This window comes from Artibeus jamaicensis, unplaced genomic scaffold (assembly GCF_021234435.1).
Source record: "Artibeus jamaicensis isolate MK-2021 breed Jamaican fruit bat unplaced genomic scaffold, CSHL_Jam_final contig_519, whole genome shotgun sequence".
NCBI lineage: Eukaryota > Metazoa > Chordata > Mammalia > Chiroptera > Phyllostomidae > Artibeus > Artibeus jamaicensis.
Window position 1 is genome coordinate 31,832,153 of NW_026521871.1, and position 13,541 is coordinate 31,845,693.

At 36.7% G+C, this 13,541-nt stretch overlaps 1 protein-coding gene across 8 annotated transcripts in view; it reads right to left on the reverse strand.

The window, feature by feature from the left end:
• ANKRD28 (ankyrin repeat domain 28) overlaps positions 1–13,541 on the reverse strand; it is a 201,318-nt gene that overhangs the window by 13,848 nt on the left and 173,929 nt on the right. For all 8 annotated transcript variants that reach the window (XM_037143954.2, XM_037143950.2, XM_037143952.2 and 5 more), the window contains 7 exons: positions 11,113–11,224; positions 10,172–10,198; positions 9,677–9,751; positions 7,028–7,229; positions 3,211–3,298; positions 2,855–2,972; positions 1,969–2,188 (listed from right to left, as the gene is read on the reverse strand). In XM_037143954.2, coding sequence (XP_036999849.2) covers positions 1,969–2,188; positions 2,855–2,972; positions 3,211–3,298; positions 7,028–7,229; positions 9,677–9,751; positions 10,172–10,198; positions 11,113–11,224 — 842 coding nt within the window. The remainder of the gene's footprint in view (positions 1–1,968; positions 2,189–2,854; positions 2,973–3,210; positions 3,299–7,027; positions 7,230–9,676; positions 9,752–10,171; positions 10,199–11,112; positions 11,225–13,541) is intronic.

Genomic DNA, 13,541 nt, shown 5'->3' on the forward strand with positions numbered 1-13,541 from the left:
AAGCTTGCTTCAAAATAGTTTTATCTCACTGAATCCTTAAACAAAATTCACATCTGTGGATGTTTTTCTACCATATTACATGTTTTTGGCTTTCTTTATAGTTGTAAAATGTCTTCAAAATACATTATAAAAACAAATCAAATTTCAATGGCAAACTACAGTGTCTTCTTTGAGTTACGATTTATCTTTACTCCACTATACTCATTTAATACCAACTTAGTGAACTGAAAAGAGAAAAAGAGAAGCTGAAATCCAAAAGTTTTATAGTTTTCAAGACTGTTCTGGGTAAGGATCTGAGGTAGTAGTAACTGAAACTGACTGAACTGAACATCTGAAGTAGCGATACATTTAACTGGTGCCTCCGATAGACTGGAGGATGGCCAATAGATGCTGCAGGATAAACCTCAGAAGAGAGCAAACTTCCTCACAGCAAAAGAAGAGAACACTCACGCAAGAATTATTCATATGAATATCAAAATATTATACCTAGTAAATACTTAGGAAAACAAACTAGAACTGTGCTATAGTCATAGTTCTCCTTTCTCATCACAAATTTACATTACTTGTCAAAAAGTATTTACATTACTTGCCCCCAGTGAAAGAACAATGAAACAGCATATTACAGAAAGATAAAAACCTCAACTTCTTCTAAGGCAGTCATCTGAATTTTAGAACAGATACTATACTTATTTTTTAAAGCAAGTGGATATTTATTTAAAGACAAAATTTGTATTTTCTCTATCTGTTGAGGGAAAATTGTTAGAGCCGTGAACTGGTTTTGTAGCTATGCTCTCACAACGAACACTCGCCCGAATGCTGACATTCAGTGCACCTCCCCTCCCTGCCACCTCTCTGCTAAAGCCCGAAACCCAAACTTCGACAAGACTGGTCTTTCTACTGTATATAATGTGCTTGAGAAATCTATGGCCCCTACAAAGGAAAAAATGAATACTTCTCAACATGCTTCATTATTTAAAATTATTTTAATTAGTTGTAAAAGTCAAACTCCACCTTAAACATTTATAATTAAAAAAAAAAAAAAAAAGCTTTTTACTCCTCTGAGAACCTTTAATGAGCCTACCTGTAAAAGGACTAACTATGACTGTTAGCCTCTTGAAAGGTAAAAGTCAGTCTGTTCTAACTATGCAGCAAAGTTAACCATGAAGGTTTCCAAGTTTCTACTTCTATGACCTCCTAGGATATTATTTCCTTAAAATTTTGAGCATACATGTTACTGTTGATATAGGATTTTATCTTGTAATGTGCACAGAAAACATACACAGATTTCAGTTTAGAATGTGATACATTTTCATTGTTTCTCCTACCTTCATCAGTTTTTTTTTTTCTAAAATAAGTCCATTTAGAAAGTTAAAGAAGCCCTGGCTGGGGTGGCTCACTGGACTGAGAGCTGGCCTACAACCTGAAAGGTTGCTGGTTGGATTCCCTGTCAGGGCACATGCCTGGGTTGTGGGCCAGGTTCCCCAGTTGGGTGTGTGAGAGGGGCAACCAATTGATGTATCTCTCATACATCAATACTTCTCTCCCACTTTTTCTCCCTCCCTTCCCCCCCCAAAAACAAATAAAATCTTAAAAAAAAAACTACCACTAAAGAAAGTAAAATAACATAATCAAAGTACAAGCATACTATATAAAAGAACTGGAAATTATATCATAAAAGTATCTTAAAATGCAAAATACTTGAACCAAAGGTCTAAGAACAATTTCAAACTGAGTGACAGCTTATCTCAAAACATCTCTGACAACGAGTGTCTTGGTTTAGCATGACAAGCAACCAGGAGTAAGCTATGACCACACAGTACAATTATTCCTAGACTTCCTACAAACCTTAAACTTTAAGTCTGCCCTATAAATATGTCATTCTTATGAATCTCAGAATGTGTTATAGACAGTTGTCCCTGCTTGGTACATACTAGGCATTTAATGTAAGTTTGTATCTGTATACTTAACCATTGTAGCAAGCCCAGTGAAGTGCTGTATATCCATGATTGTCTGCTATGGCTGGATTTGCATCCACAGATGCTGCTGACTGCAAAAGGGCTCCAAGAACACCAATGTGTCCACAGGCAGCTGACAAGTGTATAGGTGTCCGGCCCCTGCTATCCCGAAATAAGCACTTAGCACCATGTTGAAGTAATGTATCTACACATTCTTCATGGCCGGTAACTGCCTGAAAGAAAAATTGTTTGTATGTAGTTGAATATATTATGTTGGGTAATATATGTCAATTACAGCTAATTAAAACATTTTTAATTCCATATTTTCAAACTCTATATTACCCCTATCTTTTTACCAATTGAGGCATTTATCATTTTTTAATAATCCAGTGTTTTTATTGGAAGTAGTTTAAAGATTAAGTTAAAGCAGTAACTTTATCAAAATATAAGTGGTATGAAAAACAGGAAGAGAGGAACTTGACAAAGGGTCACTGGTTTGATTCCAGTTGGGGCACATGCCTGGGGTGCAGGTTTGGACTTGGTCCCCAGAAGGGGCACAAACGAGAGGTAGCTGATTGATGTCTCTCATATAGATTTTTCTCTCCCTCACTTTCTCCCTCCCTTTCCCTCTGTCTAAAAACAGGTAAATAAAATCTTTTTAAAAATTAATAAAAAATAAGATAAAACCTCCCCCAACATCACTGTTCTCTGGATTAAATTGTGATTTTTAGTTGTTTAAAATTAACATTCTAAAACTACGGTACTGAAAGAAATAGTGAAAATTATTTGGTACAAATTTAATTTAAAAAAACAACAACAAAAAACACAGCCTAGTTCAGTTTTAGGTAAAACGAGGCCACAGAAACATTTTGAAAGGAAGCGGAATGATTTCTGCTTACCCCTCTGTGCAGTGCTGTCCTCCCCCATTTATCTTTGGCATCGACGTTTGCTCCTTTGTTCAGCAGTGAGTAAACACAGTCTGTGTGCCCGTTGAGAACGGAGAGCATCAGAGGGGTCCTAAGCAAGAGCAGGAATAGCTTCAGTGTTAACCACTTAAGACTCCACTCCATGAAAACCAAAGTGTATTCACCCGGTTCCTAAATACTCCTTTTTGTGATGCAACTTTAAATTAAGCTTAATTAAAAAACTGTATTTGATGTTACCCAGTTACATACTATGACAGGCTTACTGAAACAGGGGCCAAAAGTATAACAACAAACACATTAAAAATAATTTAAATGTTATTAAAACTTACTGTCCATTTCCATCTTGAATATCTACAGCATTCTGTGGTTCTGCATTTCCTATTAGTAGTCGTAAGCATTCTGAGTGACCATTTGTTGCTGTAAAGTGATATTTAAAAATTTCAGTAATTATATATAATAATAAAAGAAAATGTCCATCTTAGAGCACACTTTTTAGATGTAATTTTGGGATGGTTTCACTGCATTTAATAAGCAAGAGAGAAAAAATGTCTATAGATACAAAGAAAGTTTCCAATGCCTGCAGTGATAAAACTGAATAGACACAAATTCCTTATGGTAAATCACGGCCATACCCACGCTTCATTATGTGCCCTGCTAAGAGTATGATCATTTTATTCAGCTCTCTTATGGTGGCAATGTGGTCAGGGAAGGTGGACTGCCTCCAGCCAAGAGATGAAAGCATGATCAGACCAAGTCAATCACAGTAACCCCTCTTGCCAGTGACTGGTTTCAAGGTAAGCACTAGTCCAGTTTTGACCACGGAGATGTTAAGAAGTCTACAGGGCTTCCAGGAAATATTTTTATTCTGGATAATGAATAGTCCTCCTTTGCCCCTGATTTTAGATGTGATCCTGTAGAGAAGCAACAGCTACTCTGTGACATGAGTACAAAGGCCAGAGGACAACAGAATCTTCAAGGGTTCTGACACCACTGCAGACACTAACCCTGGAACTGACTCCATCTCTGGGCATTTTAGGTGAGACTAAACTCTGTCACTTAACCCACCTTTTAAAATTGGTCATTATAAAAAAACTATAGTTCACTTCCAGAAAAAAAATCTCAGCATCCTTTTTGTGACTTACAAGTAAGATGCTCCCTTACAAGCAGATCTCCAAATGCGAACGGCATCTATAGGACTAAGGCTTGCAATTACTGAAAAAAATAGGCATTTACCAGTAATCTGTAGCTGGCTCAGTGGCTAAGACGTACACAGTATAAGACACCAGTTACTTCTGAGGGACTGGCTGATGTCTTGGTTCAGTGTTTAAATACACCCCTGAAAGCGTTAAATTAACTCTGTAAATGAGATGTATTTTTTCAAGTTGTAGAATAATATATAATCCCTATTTTTTTGAATATTAGAAAATGATAGCATTTTAACTCCTTATTCTTATAGTATAGCAGTTTATATTCATACATTAAGAGTTTTAACCCATTATTAAAATTTCTGTTTTTAAACCCTGCTTGCATATCTGTTAATTTCTGAAAGGCTGCTCTGGAACAACAGGTAGCTTTATCTACAATCTAAAAATGCAAGTTTTCTAAAAGACTAGAAGTGAAGTCCAATATTCAAATGTGTCCTTAAGGATCATCATAAAAATCAACTAAGTGAAATGAATCTAATTAAACTGGGGATGAGAAAAATGCTTGGGACTCCTGGCCAAGATGGAGGCGTAGGTAGATACGCTTTGCCTCCTCACACAACCAAAAGGAGGACAACAACAAATTTAAAAACAAAAAATTACCAGAACTGCCAGAAAACTGAACTGTATAGAAGTCTGACAATCGAGGAGTTAATAAAGAAACATTCGTCCAGACCAATAGGAAGGGTGGAGATAGGCAGCCAGGGAGAAGACTCTCAGCAGCTGGCAGAACTGGGGTGGGTGAGGCAGTGGCTGGTGGACTGGGTAAGTCGGCAGCTGGCGGACCAGGCGGTCCCATATGTGCATACAGAGAAACCAGTAGGAACAACTGGAGAGTGAGACAGACTGTGCAACCCAGGGTTCCAATGCAGAAAAATAAAGCCTCAAAACCTCTGACTGTAACCTCCCAGCCTCACAGGACAGTCCACTGGAGAGACCCACAGGGTCCTAGAACGAACACAACCCACCCACCACACCAGGCATCAGAAGGGCCCAATTTGCTTGTGGAAAGCAGGGGAAGTGACTGAAATCAGTTGAGAGCTAAGAAAGCAGTATTGTTCCCTCTTGGACTCCTCCCCCATATACTGTGCCATAATGCAGATACGTGGGTTGCTCTAGGCTGGTGAATGCCTGAGTCTCCACTGCTTACTATGTATTAGGCGTGGAGACAAAAAAAATATGGCCTAAATGAAAAAACAGATCAAAGCTCCAAAAAGAGAACTAAGTGATGACGAGATAGCCAACTTATCAGATGCAGAGTTCAAAACACTGGTAGTCAGGATGCTCACAGAAATGGCTGAATATGGTCACAAAATAGAGGAAGAAATGAAGGCTATGAAAAGTGAAATAAAGAAAAATGTACAAAGAACCAAGAGTGATGGGAAGGAAATGGGGATTCAAATCAATGACTTGGAGCAGAAGGAAGAAATAAACATTCAACCAGAACAGAATGAAAAAACAAGAATTCAAAAAAAAAAAAAAATGAGGAGATGCTTAGGAACCCATAGGACAACTTTAAACATTCCAAAATTTGAATCATAGGGGTGCCAGAAGGAGAAGAGGAAGAGCAACAAACTGAAACCTTATTTGAACAAATAATGAAGGACAACTTCCCCAATCTGGTGAAAAAAACAGACTTCCAGGAAACCCTGGAAGCTCAGAGTCCCAATGAAGTTGGACTAAAGGAAGCACACACCAAGACACATCATAATTACATTACGCAAGATCAAAGATAAGGAGAGAATCTTAAAAGCAGCAAGAGAAAAGGACAAAGGAGTTCCCCTAAGACTGTTAGTTGATTTCTCAAAAGCAATCTTGCAGGCAAGAAGGGGCTGGAAAGAAGTATTCAAAGTCATGAAAGATAAGGACCTACATCCAAGATTGCTCTACTCAGCAAAGCTATCATTTAGAATGGAAGGGCAGATGAAGTGCTTCCCAGATAAGGTCAAGTTAAAGGAGTTCATCACCAATGAGCTTATTATATGAAATGTTAAAGAGACTTATCTAAGAAAATGATGATCAAAAATATGAACAGTAAGATAACAACAAACTCACAACTATGAACTGAACCTAAAAAAACAAAAAACAAATTAAGCAAACAATAGAATAGGAATAGAATCACAGAAATGGAGATCATATGGAGGGTTATCAGCAGGGAGGCAGAGAGGGGAAAGGTACAGGGAATAAGAAGCATAAATGGTAGATACAAAATAGATGGGGGAGGGTAAGAATAGTATAGGAAATGGAGAAGCCAAAGAACTTATATGTATGACCCATGGACACGAACTAAGGTGGGGGAATGCTGGTGGGAGGGCAGGTACAGGGCAGAGGGGAATAAAGGAGAAAAAAAAAATGGGATAACTGTAATAACATAATTAAGAAAATATATTTTTTAAAAAAGAAAAGAAAAATGCTTGCAAATGGGTTTCTTTAAGTGTACCAGTCTTGGTTATTTAACATGAATACCACCTTGTAGTAATTCCTGTAGAGAATCCGTATCTGGTAATGATACTCAGATGGTACCGAGTCATCACAGTGATATGGTTACACACTTTTGCATTTTCACACATCTGCAACATCACAAAATCACACCAGAGTAGGTCCTGCATAGGTAGGTGTTTTATAACTAAATAAATGTTTAATGCAGCACCCTGGTATATAGTAAGTCAAAATGTTTATCAATCATTAAAGCAAAAGCACATACAAATATTAAATAACTTTCATTAAAGAGTAAAAACTATTGTATTGTTTTGCTAATAGAGTACTCCAGAGTTAGACTTACATAAATCCAATTTCTAAGGTAGATGATGATTTTACCATTCAGAATATAGTAAAAACAGAAAGTCTAGTAGGGAGGAAGGAACAGAAAGACAAAGCAAAAAGTCAAATTGAAAAAGACAAGACAGGAAGCAGTAAATAAAACCATGCATGATATTTTGCATACCTGCAGCATGTATAGGCGTTCTCTTCAAAACATAATCTTTTACTAAGATTGATGCTCCCTGATTGATGAGCACATCCACACATTCAACATGGCCCTTAAATGCTGCAAGATCTAAGGGTGTTCTTCCACTATTATTTCTCACATCGAGATCTAACAGAGACTGTACCAATACTTCCAGCGCTTGATGGTGACCATGGTAGGCCTAGGATAAATACAAATATAAATTAATAAAAAAACTACACATATTTAGACTGACTTCCCAGATACTCTGGAAAACATAAAGAAGTAAGCAAACTTGTCTTCACATATATTTGAGATAACCCCAAATTTCTGTATTGAGAATTCAGAATGTTAACTATAAAATTTTAAACAATCAAATAATAGACTATAGTGTTAGGGAATAAATATTCTGCAAATAATAACAATTCAAATGATATGATCTTTTCATGAGTCTACAATGTCTGGTTCATGGCAGACATTCAATGGATGTGTGACACGGGTTCAATTACAGCCTTCACCCTAAATCTACGACTCCAAAGTCTGTGTTTTCGATCACAGCTCAATGCTCCTCTGAACTCCCTGATAAAACTTCATCATAATTAAAGCAGAAACAGTCAGCAACTGAAGTTCAGCTAGTACTCGAGTCTTCTGATTTCTCAAATTAAAATGACTACCCCAACTGTATAATATGCCGTATCTCAAAAATAAACATTTCTTTTAGCAAAAAAATACTTAGAAGGAGCCCTGCTTAAATAACTACCACATGCCAGGCATTGTCCTAGCTGCAGAACAGAGTAAGGATATTTAAAGAATTGTCATATTGAAGCCCCACTTTTTACACAGTCTGATAAAAGGACTTTATAGATAATTCATTTAAAAAACCAACATGTCAACTGAACATTTATTCTCATTGGACTAGCATCCACGCAGGACATGAAGCAGTAACAAGACAGTTCTGGCATGAGAGGAATGTTCTCTAGTTCACTGACACTGCCGCTTTGTAGCTAAAGGACTTTCATAAGTTATTTTTTGATACTATTCACACCTAAAGATTAGCAGACAGGTAAATGTTCACATGTGAATTTTTCACTGGGAATTTAAAAAAACATAAAATTCTACCATACTTGAGCTAAATCTCATTTGCTCCTAATCTGAAAAAAACGAAACTAGATATGAAAAAAGATGCTAAAAGATATTAGCTAGAAGATGGCTTTGTATTGCATCCAAAGGCTGTAAAGACATTTCTTGTGAAATGTCAGAAAGTACCACCAAGAAGTAAAGTTGCTCTAGGCCTCACTGTCCTCTTTAATGTTTCTATTTCAAAGATTTACATGACTGGAGATCACTGAGCACTACAGTCTTAGGATCACATTTAATCTTGTTGCTCACAAGAATTGCCTAGTCATCTGCTCAGACTTCATTTCTTGCCACCAACAGTAAAATGGCTATTTTCTCCATGCTGGCTCTGTCCTCTGCATGACTTATCTACTCTACAACTCTGGAGAGCAGACAGTATTTCCAAAGACTCAAAGGGCAAGAAAGCAGAAAGCTTCAGCATGCCTTCTTATTTAGAACATAGAAATGGTGAGAAAAACAAAGCAGAAGAGTCAATGTACATGTGTCAGTGCTAGAAAATATGCAAGGAGAATATTAAGATAACAATAGTAATAGTCTATGTGAGAAGAAAAAATTAAATGGATCACTGAACTTAGAGTAATCCACATTAACTTCAATAATACCTCTGTAACAGTGGTCCCCCATTTTTGTGGCCCCAGACACCAGTTTTGTGGAAGACATTTTTTCCATGGTGGGGGGCAAGAGCTGGGATTCGGACAGTAACATGAGCAAAGATTTGCTCCATCACCAGCAACTCACCTCCTGCTGTGTGGCCGGGTTCCTAACAGGCCACCAGGGGACTGGGGACCCTGCTCTAGAAGCATTTTACTATACTTAAAAATCAGAGGTCTCACAAATAGCTAGTGACAGTACCCAAGTCTCCTCATTCTCAAAGTTCCCACCCTTCCCTCAACTGTAACAGGCTTTGTTTCAGAATCGAATTCTTCCTTTAGGACAGAAAGAATAGACTGGGGTCTGCTTGATATTTCCCAAGGTAATTCTTCCCGTATTTGAATTAAAGGACTCTCCCAGCTTCCTCCTCTTAGTGACTGACATTGAGAGGAAAAATTCAGAGGCATTCTCAGCTAAAAGGAACACCACAGATCACACGGCCAAATCTTAGAGCAGAAGCCATCGAAGGGCCAGTGAACACACACCTGGTTAGCATCCCCAGCTCACAAACTAAACACAAAGTAAAGCTGTAGAAATACCACAGAAATTATGGTTCTTATATGACTTGCTTATTTAGCAAGTTAGAAGCCATCCCACTCACAATGAGAGTGCATTTTAAAATTCTCATTACAGGTATATTCTCTCCCTTGGCTTAGTTAGGCTTTGGGGGAAGCCAAAAGAATATTTCAAACAAAATATAAAAGCACATTCAAGAACTATCTGAATAAGGAAGTTTTTGAAGTTTTAATTCCATGATCATCATTACATGGACCAAAAGTTCTGGGCACTAGTTTGAGTCAACACAGACAGACATATTTTCAGTAAACCAGCCATGGAGTTGGCTGTGAAAGTAGTACTTACAGCCAAGTGCAAAGGGCTTATTGTTGCTCTACTGTCTGAATCACTCAGCATGTCTGTTCCAGAAGTTTCCATTAACTGAGAAATAAAAGCATTGTAAATGTCAGAAATGAAACTTTCAAATACACTACAGCACTTACTCCCACTCCCTTCTTCCCATGTTTCCACTTTGGAGTATACCCTGATACTTGAATACGAATTTTAAAAAATCTCAGACCCTTATATCATAAAAACTCGACTCAGCAAGTTCTTTGAACAGATCATCCTGAAAGTGTGGTGAGGACCACAACCTAAGAGCTTTGAGGGAGAGTTATATACTAAGAGCTTGAGGGAAATGTTATTTAATTACCACCGAGTAACACCCACCCCCTTACACAATTTCTGTCACTATCTTTGTTCTTAGGAATGTGTAAAAGAGGTTACAGCTCTAATGAGAGCAGACAAATAAATAATTATAATAGTCTACACCGCAGGGACTAAAAAAGGACTAATACTTACAACATCTAAAGGAGTTTCACTTGCAATCTGAAATAAAATTTAAAATAAAAAATACTTAGTTTAGAAAGTATTCATATATATAAAAGAGATAAATGCTAATTACAGCTCTCTATTTATATAGGACTTTGTTAAATTCAATTCTGAACCTGTGCCTCCAAAATTAAGTTTTTAAAATAAGCAATGGTGTAAACTATTAGACCACAAATCTAGATATATTAATCTAAGATTTTAGTCTAAAGACACCATAATAACCTAAGAAAATATTTGTTACTTCTGTAGCATGGTTTTAAGTGCTATATTAATGTCAATTTCCTTTTCCTATTTTTTATACTTATTACTCTCCTTAAATTTTATTTCCACTTAAAGGGAAGCAATGTTTAATACAATTTATAAGGTAAGTAATAAATAAAGACACCTTTAACTTGAAATATCTGTTACACACCTGAGAAATCATTTAACTTGTCCAACCAAGTGGGTTGTATGGTGTGTACATTCAAGAATGAGAGCACAGTTGAAATAAAAGGTTTCTTTAAAGAAGTAGGGTCTTCCTTATTAGGAGGGATACTCCTATATTTTGGGGGCAGCTTCCCCTCACAGGGATGTTTATTTCTTATTTAAGACATGGTTATATTTCTTCAGAAACACCTGGAAAACATTTATTTAAAGGAGTGGGGGGGAGTGTGTAAATGCTACATAGATATGGTAATATAAGGGAGGGACATAAGTAGTCCTGTCCAGAAATCTAATTTTATCCTTTCTTTTGTAAAGGGAAAAGAGAATGACAGATATCTTACTGAGGGAAGTATGAATTCAATAGGTATATGGATTCTAAAAATGTTTTTAAAAGCCACAAAATTTATTGATCCATTTACTCCCATTTTCATTAAATTATTAGAATATAGACTCACATTCGTCCTTCTACCAGAATTCAGAAATCTTACCAGTTGAAGACATAGACGGTGACCATACGCAGCTGAATAATGCACTGCATTGTATCCTTGCTTATCCCGAATCCCTGGGTTTGCATCATTTCTTAGTAAGTATTCCAGGCACCTATTGTGGAAACATGTTCAAAATTGTAAGTGCCAAATTTTAACCAGTGACAAAACCTGATGTTTTTCTTATATTTGAGTAATGTACAATAGACCTGTATTATAATAAGTGGTAATTTAAAAAATACTGACTGCATCATAAAAATACAAACAGAATGTCCACAAGAGTCTTCAAGGTCTGTCAGCAAGGGCAGTGCACCTAAGGGCTGGTCTTTGCAGTCACTACCTATGGGACCACCTACTCCAAACAATGTCTGGCATGATGAACTGGAAGTCAGCAAACATTCCTGCTCACCTATCTGCAACACAGTGAGTATAATATCTCATTAGGAGACTCAAAGAAGGACGCAAGCAGACAAAACCTCACAAAACCAGTCAGAATTCAATGATCTTCAATTATAATTGAACAACAATTACAAAGTGAGTTGTAATGAAGGAAGATATAATCTTTTTCTTGGTTAAAAAAAAAATTCAATGATTTTGAATCCCCTCCCGCCCATTTCTCTCTCTAAAGTCAATAAAATCATACCGTCGGGTGAGGACTTTAAATTAAAAGTATCAAGACTATTTAGTGGGTTTTTTTAATGTTCATAAACTAGCTCTGAGGGCACTTCAGGAAGTACTGCCAGGAGCGTGTAAACCCTGTGTACAGTCTTCCTCGGTGCCCAACTCAAAAGTCACTCACTGGGGTGAAGAAAAGACCTGCAGGGCTAAAGGGCAGGCTCATCGCTTTACAGGCACAAACATTTCACTCAGGGCTTATCTATCAGAGAAAAGAACTATTTTAGGATAACTTGCTGATACATGAGTGCTAAAAAAAAAGATTTATTTAAGGAAAGCAAAACAAGTAGGTAAGTTCATGTTTACTTCTAAAGTAGGGGGGCATGTCTCAAAGCATTATTTACAGTAACCAGTTCAAGTTACAGTATTAAATGGTTTGAAATAATTTAACTGTTATGCATATAGTAGTTTCTATCAAAGCACATTATTTCTTTAAATTTTTACATTCAAACTACTCAGATGACTGGTATGTAATGAAACAAAGACCAAGGGTTGATTGACAGTGATAAAATCCCTTGTATTGACAGGGCTTTTAGATTCTGCTAAGTAGTTTTATAACTATTTTGTGAGATACATAGTATTTGTAACAAATGACAAATTGCTGACACTCAGAAAAATTAAAAACTCGTTCCAAGTCTTTTGGCTGCAATATGCAGAAGCAAGGACTAGCCCTCAGCTCTTCTCTGCATCTAGAGTGCTTTCCATGCTCCCAAACGTCTCAGCACAAGGGTTAACTAGTTCGAGTAATACTTTAACCTGGGTGCTTGTAAAATACTAAACCGCAAAATTACTTGATCTTGAAAATCTGGACCTTACTTTTAACTTAAAAATAAGGCAGAGAGGAGAGAGTCAATTCTAATTTATTTTTCCTAATTGTAAGTTAACACATGTTTATTTTATAAAATTCAGAAAACTAAATGAAGGCCTTTCTATAATCTCTCCCCTCCTAAAATAATGTATGAAAATATGGAGGAATATTTATGATCAAATAGCTAAGTAATAAACTATACTTATTGTTAAAATTTACCTTCATTTAATGTTAGACAATTAAGTATTCTCATTCCAATTAAGCACATAATTTAGATTACAGCACATTTTAAACACTGAAATTTCTCTTACTCTTCCCTTACCACCCATGAACTTCTAACACTGAGCTAGAAGTGCCCTCAGAGCTAGTTGGTACAACTTCAGACTGATTCCAACCCGTGTGTCCCATGCATAAGGACTACTCAACCAAAGGCAGGGGATGTAGCACGGTCAACAGAGGACCTCCTTCATTCGGCCTGCTGCATTATGGAATACAATAGTGTCTGTTTCCATCAAAAAACAAAACCAAAAAAAAGGTGAAAGTTTAAAATTAATCCTTATAGGAAGATTTAATGGGACAGGTACTGTTTGAAGCAATTCAGATATTCTATAGCTCATACAGCCATGAGTTAGATCAGACTACTATCCCCACTTCGCAGAAAAAAATGGGCCCAGAGCATGAAGTACCTTGCCCAGGTCCCACAAGTGGCAGAGGCAGGCTCAAACCCAATGCTGCCTCGCACACACAGATGAAATCAGTTTAACAAGGGTGCTGAATACAAACTCCTACACAAGAGTCAAGAAATTTACCTCTCTGTATTACAACACACATTAATTTAAAGATAATTTATTTTGGCAATAAAAATATCAAATATTTAGGAATAAAAGGATTGTAAAACTTCTAATAAAAAACCTGTATAATTTCATTTATATAAGGTTTAAAACAGATA